This window comes from Phyllostomus hastatus, unplaced genomic scaffold (genome assembly GCF_019186645.2).
Source record: "Phyllostomus hastatus isolate PE091 unplaced genomic scaffold, TTU_PhHast_1.1 phas_contig_41, whole genome shotgun sequence".
Lineage (NCBI taxonomy): Eukaryota > Metazoa > Chordata > Mammalia > Chiroptera > Phyllostomidae > Phyllostomus > Phyllostomus hastatus.
Window position 1 is genome coordinate 11,344,100 of NW_025333876.1, and position 23,476 is coordinate 11,367,575.

The following is a 23,476-nucleotide window of genomic DNA, read 5'->3' on the forward strand; positions in this document are numbered from 1 at the left end:
ATTATCTATTTTTCATCCTAGTCCTAATGATTTAACAAGGTATTAAATCTACTTCCCTATAGGGACCTAGGGTCCTGACTCCTAACTGTGACTACCTATCTTTTGAACACTTGAATTATTCGTAAATCTCTGGTCTAACCTGAATTTTAGGATTGATGGGTGGCCTCTATCATTCCTGGAGGCCAAGGACAGGAAAACTGTATTTGGTGTCCTTTTCTGGTCTTCCCGGAACTCTATGATGTTGGTCTGAAATGTCCTGCATTTAAGTTAGGTATTCACCAGGAAACAAATAGTCAAGTTTGACTTATGTTCAACCCATTAAACCAGAAACACAAAATGGAGATAAGGTGTATTTAATATAATCAGAAACAAATATTTCAAGTAGTCTATACTTCACACAAAACCTAACTTGTAAAACCCAAGTGCTCTGACCCATGTATATAGCTTTAAGCAAAGTTTGCACCAGAAGATGCCCATTAGTTATTGATGATAGAAGGCAAAGAGATTATACACAAAAAATATTTTCTTTTTGAGGGACTATATTGTTCTTCATTAAAAAAATGTTCAGGCTAATTTTTTTTTAAGAACTTAGGAATAAACAGAGAAAATCCACAGGAAACCACAGCAACCAGAATGATACCCTTCATTTAAACAGTTAGATTTTGAATATTCCTTCACTCCAATTTCTTGTGAACTAAAATTATTTTTTTGTCCAATTTCCATAGGTGAGTCTTCTTAACAAGCAGTATCAAAACCAATAATGACACCTTTTATTTTAGTTTCACTCTCCTTTTGGCATCTTTATGTTTCTTTTGACAATCCTATAAAAACATAAAATAAAAAAAGCCTTGGTTAAAAGTAAATATAACTTATTTTCAAGCTTAATAACTATAAAGTAAAACTTAGGGTAAATTAGTGTCAGTATTGTGGAAACCATGTTAGAAGTGCTCACCTGGAATGAACAGGGACTATTTAAATTTTTGGCTTTAAGTGTTTACAATGGAAACTAACTCAGTCTTTCAAAAGTCTCATGATCTCCTCTTATTTAAGGAACAGGACTGGAACTTGGACCAGACATTCAACTCATCCAGTTTTCAGTCTCTTCACCTGCACTATGTGTGTTGGAATAAACAATGTCAACGTTCCCTTCCAACATTGTCAGTTGTCATCTTTTTTGTCTTAAGTTTCATACCTTATTACCTTATTCTTATACAAGGCATATATTAACACAAAGATAACACTGTATCTATTTATGGAGGCATTGAATATGAAGATACAATTACTCACCCTACGCAAGTTGCTTGTTCTGGCCTCCCAAGAATTCCTACTAATATCACCTCCCATTCCTTTCCAGAATAAGTCAGAACCTACTAAGGGAAAATCAAAAAAGATGAGGCAATAAATTAATACCAAAAAGGATAATGTTTTACTGCTTACATAATCAAGGTCTTTAATTCTATTTAGGACCTCCCCACACCGTCAATTTATAAGAATTTTATTACTTTAAAATCATTTTTTATTTTTGAATTACAGTTGCATACAATGTAATTATTTTCAGCTGTACACCCCAGTGATTAGGTATTATAGAGTTTACTAAGTGATCATCCCAATAAATCTTGTACCGACTGACATCATACATAATTATTAGAATATTATTGATCATATTCTCTGTGCTATACTTTACATCCCCATGACTATGCTAACTACAAGTTTGAACTTCTTAATCCCTTTACTTTTTTCACCCATGCCCCCAATCCACTTCCCATCAGACAACCATCAAAACATTCTCTGTATCTATGAGTCTCTTTCTGTTGCTTGGGTATTTTATTTAGATTCAAATATATATAATGGATATATATCTATATCTATTTCATGAATCATTTTTCTTTTGTTCTTAAAGAAGCCCCTTTAACATTTCATCTAATACTGGTTTGGTGGTGATGAACTTCAGCTTTTTCTGGTATGAGAAGCTATTTCTCCTTTGAGACTAAACAATAGCCTTGCTAGGTAGTCTTGGTTGTAGGTCCTTGCTTTTTATCACTTTGCATATTACAAGCACCCAGGAGAGGCCAAGCTGTGAACCATGGCTGCCTGCCACTAGTGCCAGAACCAGGCCCCTTAGTGAGAGATACAGAAAACACTGAGGCCAGATGCTACTTATTTAAAAGATTTTAAGAAAGTCTGAAACATGAGCCAAGAAAGGCCACTGGTATAGAAAAGTTAGCAAAATAACTTCGGTGGGCCTGCAAACTGGTGGTGTGGGGTCTCAGAGAATCACTGGGGGCGGCGGGGGGGGGGGGACGACAAACAGTGATAGGTTGATAGAAACTCAGATATAGAGCCCACTGTTGGGGAGGGCTCAGTAAAGGTACTATAACCTATGCCAGCACTTCTGCCTGGGTGAAAGCTGACTCTCCAGCTTTTGCCCAGATGCCAGACAGTTCAGTTGCTCCCCATATATCCCTTGTACCTTTCAAGCTGCTGTCCCAGTGTTGGAACTCAGAGGGAGTGAGTCCAAGTTAGTCCATGTGAAGGCCCTATATGAGGAACTGTTTGGGACTCCAGAAGCCCTTCATCTCACCTAGCCACAATGCCTGCTGGTTTTTAGAGCTAGAAGTCATGGGACTTCTCTTCCTGTCACTGGAACTCTGGGCTGGGAAACCTGGTGTGGGGCTGTGACACCTCACTCTCAGGTGGCACCTCTGCAGCTGAGAAACTCCTCTTGATTATTATCTGCCACATGTGGGTGTTGGACTAGTTTGTTCCATGTCTCCAACCCTACCATTCTTGAAGCTTTTCTACATCCTTGGCTGTAGGACTTCTGTTCAGCTAAATTTCAGGTGGGTGTGAATGATCATTGTTCTGTAGTTTAGTGTTATAAATGTATGTATTTTATTGATTATGCTATTACAATTGCCCCCCCCCCTTCATTCCCCTCCACCCTGGACATCCCTTCCCACCCACATTCCCCCCCTTTAGTTCATGTCCATGTGTCATATTTATAAGTTCTTAGCTTCTACATTTCCTATACTATTCTTAACCTCCCCCTGTCTATCTTCTACCTACCATTTATGCTACTTATTCTCTGTACCTTTCCCCCGTCTCCCCACCCACTTCCCTGCTGATAACCCTCTATGTGATCTCCATTTCTGTGATTCTGTTCCTGTTCTAGTTGTTTGCTTAGTTTGTTTTTGTTTTAGGTTCAGTTGTTAATAACTGTGAGTTTGCTGCCATTTTATTGCTCATATTTTTTATCTTCTTTTTCTTAGATAAATCCCTTTAAGATTTCATATAATAAAGGCTCGGTGATGATGAACTCCTTTAACTTGACCTCATCTGTGAAGTATTTTATCTGCCCTTCCATTCTAAATGATAGCTTTGCTGGACACAGTAATCTTGGATGTGGGTCCTTGCCTTTCATGACTTGGAATACTTCTTTCCAGCTCCTTCTTGCCTGTAAGGTTTTTTTGAGAAATCAGCTGATAGTCTAATAGGAACTCCTTTGTAGATAACTCTCTCCTTTTCTACTGCTGCTTTTAAGATTCTCCCCTTCTCTTTAATCTTGGCTAATGTAATTATTATGCACCTTGGTGTGTTACTGTTTGGGTCCAACTTCTCTGGGACTCTCTGAGATTCCTGGGCACTTCCTGGAAGTCTATTTCCTTTGCCAGACTGGGGAAGTTCTCCTTCATTACTTGTTCAAATAAGTTTTCAATTTGTTGCTCTTCCTCCTCCCCTTCTAGAACCCCTATGATTCAGATGTTGGAACATTTAAAGATGTCCTGGAGGTCCCTAAGCCTCTTCTCATTTTTTTGAATTCTTGTTTCTTCATTCTGTTCTGGTTGAATGTTTCTTTCTTCTTTCTGGTCCACATTGTTGATTTGAGTTCTGGTTTCCTGCTCACCACTGTTGGTTCCCTGTACATTTTCCTTTATTTCACTTAGCATAGCTTTCATTTTTTCAGCTAATTTGTGACCAAATTCAACCAATTCTGTGAGCATCCTGATTACCAGCGTTTTGAACTGGATATCTGATAGGCTGACTATCTCTTCGTAGCTTAGTTGTATTTCTCCTGGAGCTTTAATCTGTTCTTTCATTTGGGCCACTTTGTTTTTGTCTCGTTGCTCCTGTTACGTAGTAAGGGGCAGAGCCTTAGGTGTTCACCAAGGCTGGGCAACCCAGGTTGTTGAATTGTGACCCTGTCTGTGCGGGAGGGGACAGTGCCGCTTGTTCTGCCCTCTGCTGGGTTTTCAGTCACTTCCTTGGATACCCACAATCAAATTGGGCCCTTCTGATGCTGGTTCCCAGGTGGGTGGGCTTGTGTATGTTCTAGGACTCTGTGGGTCTCTTCAGTGAACTCTCCTGTGATGCTAGGAGTTTCTCCCACTGCCGCCTCAACCCCACAGGTGTTTTCAATCAGAGGTTTGAGGCTTTATTTCCCTAAACTGGAACCCCGGTTGAGTGGTCTGTTTTGCTCCGTAGTTGTTCTTCCTTGTTTATCTACACACAAATGTGGGACCACCTGCTCTGCCAGCCACCACCTTGCCGTGAGTCCTCTCTGTCCGGCTGCCCATGTCCCCGCCCCTCCTACTGGTATGGATGAATGTTTCTTCTTTAACTCCTTGGTTGTTAGACTTCCATACAGTTTGATTTTCTGGGATTTCTGGTTCTTTTTTGTTTTTGAATTTGTTGTCCTTCTTTTGGTTGTGTGAAGAGGCACAGTGTATCTACCTATGCCTCCATCTTGGCAGGAAGTCCTGTAGTTTAGATATATTTTTGATGTGGTTGTAGAAGGAGGCAAGTACCATGTCATCTACACTGCCTTCTTGACCAGAATGAATAGGAGCGATCTGGGGCTCCTCTGGGGAAGCAACTGCAGTCCCAGATTTATCTGGAATCCCTGGGTGCAGATTTCCTTACTGCAGATGTAAGGATTTATGCTGATTTTCAAAAATATTTTGTTTTTTTTTTTTACAAGATGAAAATGTAAAGTTTCTAGGATTTTGTTGTTTATGTACAATTCATTATTATGTAACTTGGTTTATGTTTGTGCTAGGATTTAAGAAATGAGAAGTTCACTAACAACCTCAGAGTTTTCACATGAACTTTTAGTGTACTAAAAATGTAGGTTTGGTTTTTCTACCATCTAAGCAATTCCCCCAAACAAAACAAGCTCTTGGTAAAGATCATAAATGAGTGAGGGAGGTAGTAGGTGGGAGCTCTCAGCCTTCCAGACCTTTACAAGTTGACCTGCATTAGTCTAATAGAGTGGGCTAAACAACATGATAATGCAAGGGGTTAGAATTCTTGCCAAACAGTTCTTACTTGGATTCATGTTACTAGATCAGAGTGTACAGTGTTGAGAACTATAGTACTACTACCAGTTCTATACCATTTAATCAAAAAATGCACTCACAGGCCCTGGATGGCGTAGCTCAGTGGATTGAGTGCAGGGTGTGAACCAAAATGTCACAGGTTCGATTCCCAGTCAGGGTACATGCCTGGGTTGCAGACCATGACCCCCAGCAACTGCACATTGATGTTTCTCTCTCTCTCCCTCCCTCCCTTCCCTCTCTAAAAATAAATAAATAAAATCTTTAAAAAGAAATGCACTTACCACGAAGTCTTTCATCATTTTTGGAGAAAAAGAAAAATCTAGTGGTCTCTTTCTCAGGTAATGATATTTCTCTAGACAGAGAGAGATTGGTTGATTAATTTCTATATTTGAGAAACCATGTTTACATTGAAAATATAAACAAACTATTCTTTAAGTATGCTTTGTGTTTTGCTTATTTTGCTGAATTAAAGTGACCTCATGCTTTCTACTCAACATTCTTCTCTTTTATCTGAAGCTTTGGTTATGAAGAGTTTTTTAAGTATAATCTCTATCTTCCCCATGCTGGTTGCTGATACTCTCACACCTACCATTGCCACCTTGTTTGCCAATGTTTCCCATGGGCTGGTAGCTGCAGAATCCTCTTTGCAGAACAGTGTCACTCTCCCTGTACACATCATATCTCAGCCCCCTGTGCTACCCATATCTCAAGAAAAGGAAATTTGCTCCCCATTACAAAAAGGCTACAGAATTCTCTAAAGAATCTAAGCAAAGAAAATTAAGTTGTCTTGAAAGGTAGGCTTAGATACTTCTAGAATATTTCTAAAGCATGTCTAACTCAGATTTTACAAATTGTAAGGTGTACCTGTATAGTAACAATTTACTTACCCACGTCTGGGCTTTATGTCATTTGTTTCCTCAGCAACATCTTCTTCTTCTGAACTGCTGTCTTCGAAAAAAGAGGCTCCCTGCCAGGAATTCTTACCAGGTTTCACTGTCTCAACTTTATAGGTCTCTATATTGTCATTACAATAAAAGATGGCAGGATTGTAACTAATCACCAAGTATTTCTGAACATAGCCATTTGATTATTTTCACCATGTTAGTGTTATCTCTCTACATTGACACTATTTTAATCATTAATTAAAAATAGGTAGTGACTTTTAAGATTTTTAAACACTGAGAGAAGCTACTGTAATATTTTTGGCATTGCTAGGGTAATCTTAAAAGGAATACAGTAATATTATAAAAAGATATAAAAAATAAAGGTTTATAAATGGGGAACATAGTTTAAAAAACAAAGTGTGGCACCTGTGATAGCATAAGTCTAACATAACACAATGTAGTGAAATCAGGTATCCCTCCTGCTTTTGCATAGATGAGAAAAGGCACATATGTTTACATTATCAATTTCCAAAACCTTTTTCTAGAACTGCTGAAAAAAGTACTGATAAAAGATATAGACAGTCACCTCACAAGTCCCCAAAATTTCCCAACTTAAAGCACACCTTCCAGGTTGCTGAGGTGACTTAATAATCATTTTAGGGACAATTCCTCACACTTGAATTAATCTTAGAATTATATTAATTAGAGTTATTAATTATTATTGATTATTATTATATTATAATCTTAGAATTATAGCCCATATCCATATCACACCAATTCTATCCAATAGTTTAGAACTTAACCTTGGTACTTGAACAGAGGACAGAAAATAAGATAAGCAGAGCAAATCTTATTTAGAACAGTATTTTAAAAACTACTAGATTGTTATATTCCTGTTGGATTACCACAGAGCTGGCATTTAGTACTTAACAGCTAAACACATGGATGTTATTTTAACTGCTGATCTTTCAAGTAGGAACCATTGTAGTTAGGTATGCATGTATTCTACTATATAGACCTATAGTAGTTTTTACAGTGAATTTCCAGAAAGGCTTAACTTCCATTCTGAACACTAGGTGAAGAGTAGCCCCCTACAAACAGGCATTTTTAACTTTTGTACTATGTTGGCCTTCAGAGGTAAACCTTCGGAAATGTAATGCAAAACTACACATACTGATTTTGATACTTTTCTTTAGATTCTGGCAACTCTTCAAGGATAAAGTTTGAAACAACTGACATATTGATGAAATAGCATATTTGCATCGAGTCAACGTTGTCTATTTCTTCCTTTCCTTTACCATATACTCATAGTTGTGGCTTTCCATAAGTCATGGCTTCTCCACATGCATTTAAGATATGAAGCTATTTAAATATTTGACTAACTATACTTCTTCATGATTTCTTTCTACTCTACAGAAGACACACTGAACATTACTCTCCAGCTTCCCTTTATATGGCTAGAAGTTTGCTCCCTTAAAGCAGAAACAATGTTTTGCTCTGTTAAACACAGCTCCAAGAACACTGCATTTATGATCATGTGATATTAAACTTCATGTTGTTTATCTAGGTGTAAGAAAGAACCCTTTCTTCAGCTAATGTTAAATAATTACACTTACTGTAAACTCAGTCAATTAAGTTTAAACTGCCTAGTATGAAATAGTTTAAAAAATAAAAGTACCTTCTTTTATATTTTTAGTGTCTGAATCAAAAAAGGAAAATGTGAACCCGCTGGGCTGCTTGGCCCCAGTCTTCAAAGCTGCAGGGTCATGGACTTCCTTGGCTTTCTCTCCATCACAGTCTTCATTCCAGGGCACACCTTCCTTTTCACTGGTATCTTTTGTAGCTTGGAATATTTCTTTTAAATCCATAGCAATGTTGTAATACATTTCTTTAGACACCACAGGTAGCTTCTCAGCTTCCTCTCTTTTCTTCTTTCGCTTTGCTTTACTGCATTGACACAGACATGTGCACCAAAATGGAACAGTCAATGTTTGGACAATTTCCAAAAATCAAAAAAGGACAATAACATGACTAACTTTAATTCCATCCTTTCAAAATTCAGCAGGATCTGCATATATAAAACTATACTTATAAAAGCAGAATCTTGACCAATAAGCTTTCTATACACAAAACTATCTCAAACAGCTCCAGTAAACATGAGTCATATACTATTTCTTATCCTCTGAACAATTCAGAAATTAAACCTGAGATACTAGCTTGGAGTAAAAAAATTTACTTAACCCCAATGCACCTCAGTTTCCTCACCTGCAAAATGAACATGATAAATCAATCTAAAACATTCCAAAGTTCTAAAATTCTGATGATTTTATAAAACTGGCAGAAAAGGCTTTAGTTATAATTCTGCTTTAAAAATGAATTATAAATATGCTGTCTAGTTTGTTTTGCAATGAAATTTTTATAGTACTATAAATCTGTTCTATATTTAGGAAAATGCTTTTCTCTTTGATCTTTGATAAAGAGTTACATGGCAGTTTTTAATATCAAATTTTTAGTTAATGAAAGATTAAAATCCATTTTACTATTAGAGTTGACTCCATGTATCACGCTAGAATTTTAACTGTATTAAATAGTAAGTGAACAAGATGTCTTAAATGATCATCTAAGTGATGGAGGCTATCTCACAGTAAGAGATTTTTAATATTTCCAACCTAGATACGGTTTAAGACAGCTGTGCGTCCTATGAAAGCAAAGTGTATAAAAAATGGGGTCCTTTAGACAGTTCCAAGTGACTAACATTGAGCCATGTAGTAGTGGTTTTAAAGTGGTCCAAAGATCCTTTGATACTTCCTTCTCTAAGGGGTAAGATGCATTACCCCATTCCTTGAGTGTGGGCTGGATTCAATTTCTTTAACCAGCAGAGTAAGGTAGATGTGATGGTGTATAACGACTGACACTAGGGTCATAGAATGAAGTTTGGTTTTCTCCACGCTCTTTCCCTTTTCTAGATCACTGGCTTTGGGGGAAGCAGCTGCCATGTTGAAAGAGTACTCAAACAGCCAAGTGGAGAGGCCAATGAGGTAAGGAACTGAAGTTTATTGCCAATGACCCTGTGCCTGATCCATCTTGGAAACAGATCTCAAACCTTCAGATACTATAACCCTAATTTACATCCTTTTAAAAACCATTTATTTATTCATTCATTCATTCATTCATTCATTCATTCATTTAGAGGGGAAGGGAAGGAGAAAGAGAGAGAAACATCAACGTGTGGTTGCCTCTCACACAGCCGCCACTGGGGACCTGGCCCGCAACCCAGGCATGTGCCCTGACTAGGAATGGAATCAGCAAGGCTTTGGCTCACAGGCCTGCACTCAATCCACTGAGCTACACTAGCCAGGGCCCTAGTTTATATCTTGACTGCAACTTTTTGAGACCCCCTGAACTAGAACTACCTAGAAGCACTCCCAAATTCCTGTCCTAGAGAAACTGGAACCTAATAAATGTTTGAGTTTCAAGCTGTTGCATTTTGGGGTAATTTTTAATACAACAATACATAATTCATACAGATTTGGTGACCAAGAAGTAGGGTGCTGCTGTAACATAAACATAAAAAGTAGGAGTGCCAAGCAACACTGCTAAGCAACAGGCAGAAACTATAAGTTCAGTGAAGTGTTAGCAAAAGCATAAAGATCCTTAAAGAAACTGTTAGTAGAAACTGCATGGCCACCGAGGAGCATGCAATAAGGAGGGCTTGCAGAAAAATGAGGTGATGCTACTGGAAACTGAAGGAAAGGGGATCTTTGCTAAGCAGCAACAGAAAGTTTAGCCACACTGTCATCTTTATTACAGTGGAAATCAGAAAATGTGACTAATCAACAGGTGATCTAAGGAGATGTCCAGGAAGGTGATGAAGGTACTTGCTGTTGTTTTTCTTGCTGCTTACCATAAAATGTGAGCAGAGACAATAAAACCAGAGGGAAAAAAAATTATAAGCAGTCAGAATCTCATGGTTTAGAACACTCCTAATCCGCAGAAGACGAATAGCATAAAATTTAATAAATGGATTCTAAGAAAAGATCAAATCTTAGACTCTCAGAAAACTACAGTCTAAAGCAGATGTTGGCACACTATAGCAAATGGGCCAAATCCAGGCTGCTACATATTTATGTATGCACCACAAATTAAGAATATTTTTATAGTTTAAATAGTTGGGGGAAAAAGTAAAAGATTATTATTTCATTACATTCACAAATCACTATTATGTAACACAAACGTCAGTGTCCTACTCATAGTTTTATTGGAACACAGGCTCCCTCATTGGCTACAAAGGCCAAGTGGAGTCATTATAGCAGACCACCTTGCCTGTAAAGCCAAATGTTTTACTATCTGACCCTTTGCAGAAAATCTGTATACTCCAATCTATGTATAAAAATCCTTTGTTAAGACATTAACACATAGGTCAGAGACAACAACTGTTCAAACAATAAGGCTTGTAAGGAGTTTAAAGTTGATGTATCTTGGCAGAAGCTCACAGTAAGACAGGCTGATCTCAAAATGATTTCTGGTGTGGCTTTGTCTAATAGAATAAACCCCAAGAATATTCACAAGGTATTCACAAATATTTTAAGAGAATTATATCAATATTAATAGAAACACACCTAGCTTGGACTGATGAATACGAAGACATTCCACAATGAACAGGCTTTCAAACTCCCATATTCCTAAAAGTCCAAAGCCGAATGAGACAATCACTGAGCTGCAAACATATGTATTAAAAAAACAAGATGACCTAAAAGGCAGGGTTAAGAACTATGGAGAATTAGTCTCAGACTCTCAGTTTTAATAAAAGATCTCACAACATTTGCCTATCTAGATTTATTTCAGAACTTCTATAAACCAGTGACCCTTTTGTGTCTTCTGTTTGCTTCCGTTGGGTAGTAGTGCTTACATTGGTTAGTCTATGCCTGTACCACCACATCACATTCATAGGTCTTCTAATTGAAAAGACTGCATTTGTCCTGGCTGGTGTGCCTCAGTGGATTGCGTGCTGGCCTGTGAACCGAAAAATTGCTGGTTTGATTCCCAGTCAGGGCACATGTTTGGGTTGTGAGCTAGGTCCCCAGTTGGGGGCATCCCAGAGAAAACCAATTGATGTTTCTCTCCCTTCCTTCCCCTCTCTCCCAAAATAAATAAATAAAATCTTAAAGACTGTACTCAAGGTTTTGTATTCAAAGAACAACAACAGATAAGCCTCATCTGCACCTAGATCTGATTTAGATGACAACATCCTGGATTCTGAACTAATACGGTAAAGAGCTGAGTCTTCTGGGGAGTCTTGGGTAAAAGTGAGAATTATATATGTGGTAGGAATGTAAACAATTTGTAGCCAGAGGGTAGATATTGTGGTTTTAAATAAATGTTTGTGGTTTTAACATGCTAAGTTATGGGCAACTTGTTATGCAGCAATAGATAACAAATACACCCCAGATGTAAATAAAACTAATACAAGACACCTCTTATGTACCAACGTGAATTATCATAACATAAAACATTTTTATACTGCAGGGAATATTTATGCTAGTTCTACTTTGGTCTGATATGTGATCCTTTTCAAAAGAAACCTTTAATTTTAGAATAATTTTAGATTTACAAAAAAGTTGCAAAGAAAGTACAGCATTCCTAAATAAACTTCACCTGGTTTCCTCTCATGGTAGAATCTTATATAAATGTGATACAATTCTCAAAACTACAAGATTAACACGGTTACATTATTATCAACTAAACACAAACTTTATTTTCATTTTGCCAGTTTCTCCACAAATGTCTTTTTTTGTTCCAGGATCTAATTCAGGGTATCACATATGTTTAGTGATTGTAACAATGGAAAAATGAAAGAATTAAGTCAGGTCACATTACTGTTAGTTCATATGTTTGACATATTTATCAAACTGACAGCTTATCTATAAGAAATAGAAGCTCCTACCACAGTCAAGTAGTGGATTGAATGGATGCCCCCAAAAGATTTATGTCCAGGCCCAAATTCCTAGAACCTGTAAATGTTACCTTATTTGGAAAAAGTGTCTTTGTAGAGTGGTTAGGACTTAGTAACAAAGAGATTACCCAGGATAATCCAGGTAGGCCCTAAATGCAATCACAAGTGTTCCTGTAATAGGCGTAAGATGACACAAACACAGAAAAGAGATCTTCACATCTCCATGTGAAGATGGAGGCAAAGATCGAAGTAACGTAGCCATAAGCCAAGGAATACCAAGAATTGCTGGCAGTCACCTGAAGCTGAGAGTGATGTGAAATGGATTTTTACCCTGAATCTCCAGAAGAAAAGCAGGCCTTCCAATACCCTTGATTTCAGAATCCTAGCCTCTGAACTGTGAAAATATAATATTTTTGATTTTAAGCTACCAAGTTTGTGATAATCTTGCACAGCAGCTATAAGAAACTCATATAAGTACAAGGCACCATACTAGAGTGGGAACACATATCATCATTTACATGTATGAGATTTCTTTGTCGGAATCTCAAAGGTACGGCTCTCTCTACCATATCCATTACTTCCACACTAATTTTTTCCTCCTCTGCTCTTAAACTAAATACAGTGGAGACCAATGGATGGGATACTGGTTACTATCTACTTTTTTCATTATCTGAAATAAGATTAATTCATATGATCCTGCTACTAAAAGAAATGGCTTGATTTACCTTTCTTTTGGTTCATCATCTCTCTTTTTTTCATAAGTGGCATGGTCATGTCTTGTTGGATCATAGTGTATGATGTCCCTATGTAAAAAAAAAAAGTGGTAAGTTAGAAGAGATAAATCAGAACACTAATACAAAAAGTTAATAGCAAACTGTAATTCAACACTGGAGCTATTCCAATTTTTGAGCAAGACAAAGCTACACAATATCAAAATCTCATTAGAAATAATCAGATTTTAAATGATCCAGTTTTGAGTGTCCCTGGATCTTTTTGTTAATGTTAAAAATCATTTTAAACATACTAAAGTATACACAAATAAAATGATATACTGTTGGGATCTGCATAAAATATTTCAGTGGGAAAAGCAGAAGCAAGTGTGTAAAGATACAGAAAAGAAAACTGGTCACATGTTGGTGACCGTAGAAGCCAGTTTCTCCACCTTACATTTTTAAAATTTTCTGTAATAAATATATTTACTACCATTTAAACCACTGTCCAACTGTTTGACTAATGGAAACAATGCTGCTATGCTATCTAAGAACATAAACATAGAAATAACTTAAGATTAGTTTCTTGAAATTGAATCACTGGGTCAAAGGTAGGTATATTTTTAAGGGTCTCATACATACTGCCACTGCCCCAACTCAGGAAGTTTGAAATGGCCTAGTTTTACACTGAGTTCAAGAAGGCATTTATGGCAAAGGAAACTAAGGTGGAATGAGACAGACATAAACCATACTTAAATCTCTTAGCAGCTACTGATCCTTTGCTTGTAGAATTGCTTAAGTTGATATGTAAAATACTCTGCACAATATTCAGGGCTTTCAACTTTTCTGCAGCAAGCTCTTCTTCCTCAGTAGTTTTCTTTTCATTTACCTCTTAGAGAGAAAAAGACAATTAGCAATCTTTTAGCAAATATAACTTGAGAAGTCTCAATCATCAAAGTATTTATCATTCACCTGAACATATTAAAATAAAAAGAAGAAAAGTTTAACCTTTTTGCTAATCTGCCTATCTCCAAGACCCTCAATGCCAATGTATCTAGAAGTTGTATGACCAGCAAACAGTCTCATTTTTATTTGTAATTAAAAAAAATTGAATCTGGATTTCATTGGCAAGTGCAACAGTTTTGAAAATAAAGACTGATAAATGAATAGAGAAAAATACTAATTGCAAACCTAAAGTTATCCCAAACTGAATTTATTAACATTCTAAAGATGTAATCTAAATTACATATAAATCTAAAAGTGAAAGATGGAAATTTTACTGCCTAAAATAAGTTAGTAGACAGTTACTTCAGCCTTTGATACAGTAATAAATATTGCCATAAGAGAGTCACAGGTCTATACACACTGGTGTATAGAATAAGCTGTTATTCTCAACTACTAGAAAAAGACAAATATCAGGGAAGAAAGTTAAACAGATAGTTTGGATTACAAACAGAAGTACAGAGTAAGTCTAAGCCTTAAAGACCCTATCAACTTTTCACAGGATATAAACCAAGAAACAAAAACTAAAACAAAACACTGTTTTTTAAAAAGTTCTCTACAAAGATGCCCCCAAAGTTTCTGAGGGTTCAAAGGAGGTATAGATTATGTTCAAATGAAACCAAATGGAATATAATCAGGAGGAAAGACAAAGTGATGGGAGGAGAGCATGGCAGGTATAGGAAACAAAAGAGTTTTAAATGCATTAGATTGAACCTTATGAAACTATTAATATTCAACAACTTTTGACTTTGAAAATCACAATTTTAATTTTAACCTAATAATGACTACTAGGAAGTAGAACACAGAGGGATCAAGGTGTCTGCAGGCTGGCTGTGGTGCTTACTTGCAAGACTGTCTTTGCAATTCACAAAAAAATTGAACCTCTAAAGTAGGGAAGAAACAAATCAAAACACAGAGGCAGTGCCATCAACAGAAACAGAAAGGTCTGGAGGACCTGAAAGAGAGAAATTTAAGTTGGGACTTGAATTTTAACATGGGTCCAGAAACCTGTGAGAAATATCCATGAGACACCAAGAAAAGGATGAACTGACACTCAGTAGAACAGCCAGTATCAAAGATGACCCAAATTTGGAAATTGCCCATGTACGAAAGGAAGATAAAGCAATAGGAACTTACAGAACCTTGGGAACAGGCTACATCTAGAGACAGGGAAAATTAGGAACGAGGAAAATAAGAAAACCAGGAAGATATGATATAATGGAAGCAAAGGGAAGAGAACATTTTAAGAAGGGTTAGTAAACAGTGACAAATGCTACAGGCAGGCTGAAGATGGTAAAGCTGGAGAAAATGCCACTACATCTGGCGAACTGGTTATTCTCAGCTTTGAGTAAGCCTATACCAGAAGAGCTGTAAGGAGATCAAAGTGGCAGAAGAAAGTAACCTCTATGTGTAGCTGCTGCTTCTTCTTTTTTAAGATTTTATTTATTTATTTTTAGAGAGGGGAAGAGAGGGAGAAAGAGAGGGAGAGAAACATCAATGTGTAGTTGCCCCTTGCACATGATCTCCACTGGGGACCTGGCCCACAACCCTAGCATGTGATCTAGACTGGGAATTGAACCAGCGACCCTTTGATTTGAAGGCCAGCACTCAATATGCTGAGACACACCCGCCCTGGCTATGTGCAGCTTCTAAATGTAGGCTATTCCCAATGTTCTCTCCACTCGTTTTTAACATGGGAGGGATTCTGGACTTCCGGCAAGATGGAGGAATAGGTGGACGCACCGTGCCTCCTCGCACAACCATGATTAGAACAACAATAATTTACAGACAGAATATCACTCAGATCTGACAGGATTTATCTGAATGGAAGTCGGACAGCCAAGAAGTTGAAGTAAACTCGTACATCCAGACCGGTAGGAGACAACGAGCCCGGCAGGCGCAGGGCTGGCGCGGGTCAGCGTCTTGCGGAGGTCGGGGAAAATTTGGCGCGAAATCGGCGCGACAGCCATCCAGAGCACAAGAACGCAGCGGTGATCCCTGAGTGTGCAAGCTGCGGCTGGCAGACCCTGTGGTGCAGCGATTGTGGACCAGGGCAGAGCTCACAGCCCAGGATCCCAAGGAAGGGCCTGAGCCCGGAAGAACGAAACTATCACCATTGTCCCCTCCCGCTCCCGCCCCCGCCCACACATATAACGTCACAATCTAGCGACCAGGGTGCCCAGCCCCGGTGAACACCTAAGGCTCCGCCTCCCACCTTAACAAGAGCAACCAGAGACAGGGAAAGACATAAGACATGTATCCAATAGAACAGATCAGTCCCCCAGGACTCATCCTTTTGAGCGACCAAGAAATAGCCAATCTATCAGGTGCACAGTTCAAAAATACTGGTGATCAGAAAGCTCACAGAATTGGTTGATTTTGGGCGCAATTTAGATGAAAGGATGCAGGTTACCATAAAAGAGATGCAGGAAGATACGCGGAGGAGAGCCAATAGTGAAAGGAAGGAATCTGAGTCTCAAAACAATACAGTGGACCAGAAGGAAGATAGAATCAACCAAGCAGGAAAGCATGATGAAATAAGAATTCAAAAAATCGAGGAAAAGCTTAAGAGCATCCAGGACACCTTTAAACGTTCCAACATCCGAATTATAGGGGTACCAGAACGGGGAGGAGAAAAGCAACAGACTGAGCACATATTTGAACAAATAATAAAGGAGAACTTCCCCAATCTGGCAGAGGGAACAGTCTTCCAAGAAATCCAAGAAGCTCAGAGAGCCCCAAAGAAGTTATATCCAAGAAGAAACACACCAAGGCACATCATCATTACATTAGCCAAGGTAAAAACAAAGGAGAGAATCCTAGAAGCAGCAAGAGATAAGGGGACAGTCACCTACAAAGGAGTTCCCACCAGACTGTCAGCTGACTTCTCCAAAGAGACCTTACAGGAAAGAAGGGGCTAGAAATAAATATTCCAAGTCATGAAAGACAAGGACCTCCATCCCAGATTGCTCTATCCAGCAAAGCTCTCATTTAGAATGGAAGGGAAGATAAAGTGCTTTTCAGATAAGGCCAAGTTAAAGGAGTTCATTATCACCAAGCCCTTATTTTATGAAATGCTAACGGGACTTATCTAAGAAAAGAAGATAAACAAAAGACATGTGTAAGTAAAAGGACAGCAAACTCACAATTATTAACAACCACACCTAAAGCAAAACCAAAAGAAACCAAGTAAACAACTAGAACAGGAACAGAACCACAGAAATGGAGGGCACATGGAGGGCTAGCAGCAGGGGGGTGGGAGGAGGAGAGAGGGGGAAAAGGTACAGAGAATAAGTAGCATAGAATGTAGGTTGATAATAGACAGGGGGAGGGCAAGAATAGTACGGGAAATGCAGAAGCTAAAGAACTCGTAAGAATGACACATGGACATGAACTAAAGGGGGGGATATGGGTGGGAGAGGGGGTACAGGGTGGAGGGGAGAGAAGGGGGGAAATGGGACAACTGTAATAGCAAATCAATAAAATACATTAAAAAACAAAAACAAAAACATGGGAGGGATTCTGAGTGAGAAGCTCTGAAACACAAGTTGATGTTGGCCCTGGAGAAGTTACTCTTTGAATTCTGGTTTCTGGAAATGTACAACACATATAATAATCACCTCAAAGAATTGGTATCATCAAATCAGAGACTGTATTTACAAGAACATAAACTGGTTCTGAATTAGATGTAATTTATTTTTTCATGTTTAGAACTAAAAAGAAAAGATGGGAGTGACAACTCAAAAACTGGCAGGCGTGAAGGAATGGCCTTTTGGATCTATGACACCTTTCATTGCAGAAATAGGGTAGGAGCTAGAAGAAAACGGAAGGATAGAGAAGCACGTGAGAAGGATGTATGAATAGGGTGATTAAGATGCAGGTTAGATTAACACAAGAAGGAAAGAAAAAGAGACAGTATAAAGAAACAAGTTCAGAAATTACAGAAGGAAGCAGGGAGCTCACTCAAGGATAAGAGAAAGGTTAGAATGGCTGCTATGAAAAACACTAAAGGAAGTTGAAAAGAGTAGAATTTGGATGCTTCTGATAGCATCATCACTGTTACATACACCAAAATTAGGATGAATTTAAGTAGAATGGCATTCAATAGCACATTTCTTTTTAAAGACCGGAACCCAGCATACATAGAGGAGTAAAAATGAATACCCTCTTTTAGAAAGTCAACTGTGACTTAACTGTCTTCCATGGCCTCACCTGGACCTTCCAATCTACTGCCAGATAGGAACCTCACATTTTCTCTTATGCCAGAAATAAGACAGAGGAAAATGATGCCTCTGGTGGATGCTATGTATTTATTCCTGTCATTTCTGGCAGCTTCAACTACTTTTAAATTTTGTAAATAAGTTAATATGTACAAATGAACTCCAGGAGTACTGAGTAAGCTAAGCATTGTATATAAGCTTCACAATTCAATGTCTTGGGATAAAGAATTTCTCCACGAGTTAATCAACAGAGCTAGACTAGATGACTTCTTAAGGTGTACCAACTCTGACATCAGCACTGTTTGGACAATGAGGAATTTACCTTCCTGTTCCTCTTCAGTGTCACTTTCTAGAAATCGGGAGTCCATGCGAAATCTATCATCAGTGCCAAAGTGAGACTGCAAATCCATGAGCTACAAAGACAAAATACACAATTGATAGCCATATTCTCAAGAAATTGCTTCTCAAAAAGACCCTCCAAGTGTACTCCCTGCACTCTGAAATTCGTTATTGTTTGTATAACCTCACCCACCCATGAAGCAGTCAGAACAAATAACTGAGAATTTACTCCCAAAATAAACTTTTAAACCCAGGAGTGCAGGTCAAGGTCTTCCTGAACTTACCTAGATTTAAGGACTATGTCGAAAAATATGATCATATTTCAAGTTTTATCATTTTCAAACTTTACTGACCTTTTTTCCAGCTCTACCCTCAAACTGAGGTTTAATTTTGAACCTACTACTGTCATCTTCAGAATCATATTCCTTCTCATCGCTGTCCAATAGCTTCCCAGATGCTCTATTCAAGAATTCCTGTTATGTAGATGAAGACAGAAGCGTTTATTAAAAACTGAGGCAATCAGTGTTTTCTTTATTATGTAATCTTGCCTCTCACATTTAAGAACCAACAACCCAGATGCATCTCCCAGGAAAGGGCAAATGGTAGTTAGAATGGAAACTCTTGACTCAAGAGATATCTACTTGGTCTTTCAGGCCACTAGTGCAGAGACACCCGATGCAGCCTGAAGGGGGTGTGAGGGAAAAGGGGAGAGCTGTTATATACGTGTGAACAGTTCACCAGGATTTCCCTAATATTGATGTCACTGTGTAGATGACATGAAGGTGAGGCTCCTGTGGGAAACAATCTCCAAGGTCCCTGTAGCCTGTTTGTGATGGACTGGGGGGCCCTGAGTTTCACTGTGGCTCCCAGTGGATTTTATATTGAGCCTGGCAGTTGTGTGGAGATCTTGGTATGCAAACGACAGAAACAGATCTGCAGAAATAGAGGAATACCCACACAAGACACCCTGAATTTCTTACTTTTACTGGTTTCTCTATCAGACAGCTTTGCTCCTGAGTGGATATCTTCTCTGTCTCACTTTCACTGTCAGAACCAAAGATGATGTGCGTTGGCTTGTCCTCTGGATGACCATCCTAGAGCAGTCATCAAAGGCATCACATCTTAAGACAACCCCTCATCTCCATTCCTTCTCTGGTCTACTTCCCATCCTTCCTCCCAAAAGCTGTCCCTGGTTCCAGATTTGCCTCATTCAATTTGTTGTTCATCATGGCCTAAATGTTCTTTCCCAAACAGAATTTGGCAAACTTTTCTGCTAAGGGCCAGAGAGTAACTATTTTAGGCTCCTGTGGTCTCAGTCCTGTAATTCCTTTTTTAAAAATGCCTTAGAAACGTAAAAAACATTCTTAGCTTGGAGGCTCTACCAACATAGGCTGTGGGCTACATGGCCTATGAGCTGCAGTTTGTCAACTTCTATTCCAATATATATACAACTAATCTTCATTCCTTTGCTTAAAGTTCTTCAGTTTTTTCAGTCTTAAAAATAAAGTCCAACCTCGGTAGTCTCTTCACAACCCACATTTATTTCTCTAGACTCATTTCTTCCACCTCATACTCTACATATTTCAGTCATACTGACTGCAAATACTCCCTTGTGCATAAATTGCTCCTTCTTCAGAAATACCTTTCTTTTCCCTTGCTACCCTTTCACCTCTGCCTAACGAGTTTATACTGATCTTCTTACTAGACTCAGTCCAGGCTGAAGAAATCCCCTACCACCATCATCTGGACCAACTTGGTGCCTCCTAGGCACTTCCAGGGCACACAGGCACACTTCTCTCTTAGCCTGTGGAACTCAACTGCCCTTCTGCTCACCACACTATGAGCTAATGACCACATGATACAGGGACCATGATCTTGAACTCATTCTATAAAGGTAGTACTTACAGTGAAGGTGTTGAAAGAATAAAGGCTCATTATAGTAAATCTTGGCAAGATATAAATTACTTGGAAGGTGATTTACATCCCAAGTAACTGGGAAGTAAATTACTTGGGAAGTAATTTCAGACATATTAGGACACATTACTTAACTATACCAGTCCTAGTTTCTAAAAGAGAGTGAACCCTGAAAAAAAACAAAACAAAACAAAAAAAAAACCCCACACAAAAAAACAAATAAAAAATGTTTTCCTAATAGTTTAATCTCACTTCTGTGAAGATATACTAAAAATATATGGTGAAAAAAGTTTCTAACTCAAGGACATAAAACATAAAACTGGTGGGTGCTAAGATACTGACCTCTTAAGGGCCATGCCTACCTTCAATGGAAAGAAAAGGATACAATTTTAGAGTTCTTGTTAAACCAGAGACTGAAAGTATACTCACCAAATTTGCCAGGGCATTATGAACCAGTTTCTTTTGTACTTCTTTTGCTTTCTTCCTTGCCTCTAAGGCTGCCAAACGTTTCTGATTATCTTCAGCTTGCTTGTCCTTAGCATTAACATCTGATGAACTCTCAACGGAAAGTGGGAAGTCAGTTTCATTTCCCTGAGTGTCCATCCTGGAGGAAACCTCTGGAGACTTCTCAGGGACTACATGGCTGCTCAGGTCAGGCCCCTTTTCAGATACCTCTCCTGTTTTTGTGGACCTGTGGCAACAGTCTTCCTCAAAGCCTTTCCTGGGAGTCTCTGCACCAAGGCTTACGTATTTTTTATCTTTTAATGTCAACAGACTACAACTAGGAATTCTACTTCCCTTATCTGAACGGCTAGGGGACACCACTTTGTAATTTTGGCTCTTAAAAATGAACTGCCTCTTTTGAGGCTGAATATAATTTGGATCATCTGCTTTCTTTGCACATTGAAAAGGAGTTAGCTTTCCTGATGGGATATTTTCCATGGACATGCTAGTGAGATCCTGAAGTTTCAAGGAATTCTGATTTTTATTAATATTGCCAGAGGCAACATTTTCTTTCATAGATTTTTTCACCAATTCCTTCCCATAGAGACAACCTATTCCCTTGAATGCCTGGAATTTTAGCTTTAAGTTGTTTTCATTTGATTTCTGTTTTCCAGCGGTATTCTCTTCTCCTTCTAAAAGGGAAGCCACAATCTCTTCAGGATAAATACACTGTTTACTTCTGTGGAGGCTACCAGAAGTCCTGTGGTTTTCTGAGGCTCTGTCAGACTTGGAGGTGGTTTCCAAGCCATCACTCTTAGTATCTTCTTTTGGAGCCTTCAGGTCACTGCCAGCCAACTGTCCCAAGTCAGCTAAAGTAAAAGTCACATGGAGAGAGTTTTTCATCATGGCGTTATACTCGTCTTCCTCAGAGTTTGCTGATTCTGACACACAATCAGCATCCTCACTGCTAATGGACTTGGACAGAGATTCACAACTAAGATGCTTAACTCTACTGTTGACAGCCAGTTGTATGTTGTTTTTTCTTTTTTGTTCTTTAATACAATGATCAGAAAGCTCACAGTTTTTTCTATGTTTCAAAGTTTTCTTATACAGAGACTTTTCCATTTGTGAAAATTCTATATTATTTTTTATTTTACTGACTTTTTTCATTGCAACATCATCTGTATCTCCTGAATCATAGTCACAATTATTACCCACAACATTACCTTCACTATCAAGGTGAGAGACATTATTTTTGATGCCTGAATATGTTAAAGAACAACGCTTTTGAACATTTGATTTGAAATCATTTTTTACAACTTCAAAGGGATCATTTTCAGATTCATTTACTGAGGAACATGAAGTTCTCCCAAAGTTTTCCTCTCTTGCAATCATTAGTCTTAATCCATCTTCAAATTCAGTATCATCATCACATGAGCTATTTTTGATTCTTTTAAGTTTTTGACTATCAGAGTCAGATACATGGGGTGACTTAGGAGTAATGGGATCCTTACATATTTCTTGAGCAGTCTGTTGCAGTGTTAAGTGTGGGTTCTTTATTATTACTCTATGGTGTCTTGATCTCATAGCCAGAGATGCAGAGGGGCTCTCATCCTCCCGCACTTTTATTATCTTGCTGGGAGGGCAGTGAAAGTCAGAAAATTTCCCTTGTCGTTTCTTACTCATAGGATCATTCCCTCCTTCCAACTTCCAAGTGAGACTGGATATAGGAATGGCACTTGTGAAATCTTCCCCTATTTTTTTTAAGTTGTGGCAGTATTTTGATGGATCATACTTTATAATGTTTCCAAAAGTCAAGGAACAAAATAGAGGCACTAGGTTTTAGGAAAACCTGTCAATCTGGTGGAACAAAAGGAATACTTTTTCATCTTACTCTTAGTTTCCTATCCCAACAAAATGAGGACTTCACTGGGTGACTTCACATTCTCTGGAATTAAACATTCTATCTAGAGTTAAAACAAAGCACCATCACTAATAACTGGAAGAAAATAATTGGGAGGTAAAATTAAGCACCATCACTATTAATCAGCAGAATATCTACTTGAATAGACATTACAGCAAATAAATTCATATTACGTTCCAGATGCAGAGATCCAAAAACTGTTTTCTGTAAACCTGAGAAATCCACCCACTGAGCTGTTGCCATAAAGCAGAGTATAGAGGGGCACTCAAAGGGGCACAGCTAGACACTGCATGCCCTTGGGTCTCAAATACTTTGGTATTTCTGCCTTCTTCATGCTGGCTTGTCCTAGCTCTGATTCTCCTCCCTCAATAACATCCATTTTACATCTACTCACTTTCTGCAGGGTGTTTTCTAGGTCTTTATTAGAAAGGTAATAATTCTTTATTAAGGCATGTTTTGTTGCTAATATTATCCAGATTCTAGTTAGTGTCAATGTGCTATGATGACTGTTGACATTTGCTGATTTTGTAAAACATATGAACAGGCAATAATAAGTTGCTTTAAGTTATCACTTCCAAAAAGTGCCCATGGTTTCTCAGCTTCCCACTTCCTTTCATTATCCCCTTCTTTGCTCTTAGTGGCTGCCATTGGTAGGAAACCAGAAGGTAAAGAGAAAGAAAAGAGTCACTATTTCCCTGATTTTTTGTGCCACTGGCAGGGAGGACAACAGCAGCACCTGTGGCTAGAGCT

At 38.3% G+C, this 23,476-nt stretch overlaps 1 protein-coding gene across 5 annotated transcripts in view; it reads right to left on the reverse strand.

Moving 5' to 3' along the window:
* Positions 1-337: 337 nt before the first annotated feature.
* The window catches only part of NOL8 (nucleolar protein 8), a 39,939-nt gene continuing 16,800 nt past the window's right edge, over positions 338-23,476 (reverse strand). For 2 of the 5 annotated variants that reach the window (XM_045844889.1, XM_045844888.1), the window contains exons 7-17: positions 20,788-22,605; positions 19,425-19,538; positions 18,798-18,917; positions 18,428-18,518; positions 13,636-13,774; positions 12,899-12,976; positions 7,899-8,167; positions 6,224-6,350; positions 5,618-5,688; positions 1,288-1,370; positions 338-821 (exon numbers count right to left, since the gene is read on the reverse strand). In XM_045844889.1, the coding sequence (XP_045700845.1) occupies positions 771-821; positions 1,288-1,370; positions 5,618-5,688; positions 6,224-6,350; positions 7,899-8,167; positions 12,899-12,976; positions 13,636-13,774; positions 18,428-18,518; positions 18,798-18,917; positions 19,425-19,538; positions 20,788-22,605 (2,961 nt within the window). In that variant the 3' untranslated portion in view covers positions 338-770. Of the gene's footprint in view, positions 822-1,287; positions 1,371-5,617; positions 5,689-6,223; positions 6,351-7,898; positions 8,168-10,080; positions 10,117-10,839; positions 10,903-12,898; positions 12,977-13,635; positions 13,775-18,427; positions 18,519-18,797; positions 18,918-19,424; positions 19,539-20,787; positions 22,606-23,476 lie in introns of those variants that run through there. The other 3 variants (XM_045844890.1, XM_045844891.1, XM_045844892.1) reach the window with 3 other exon arrangements.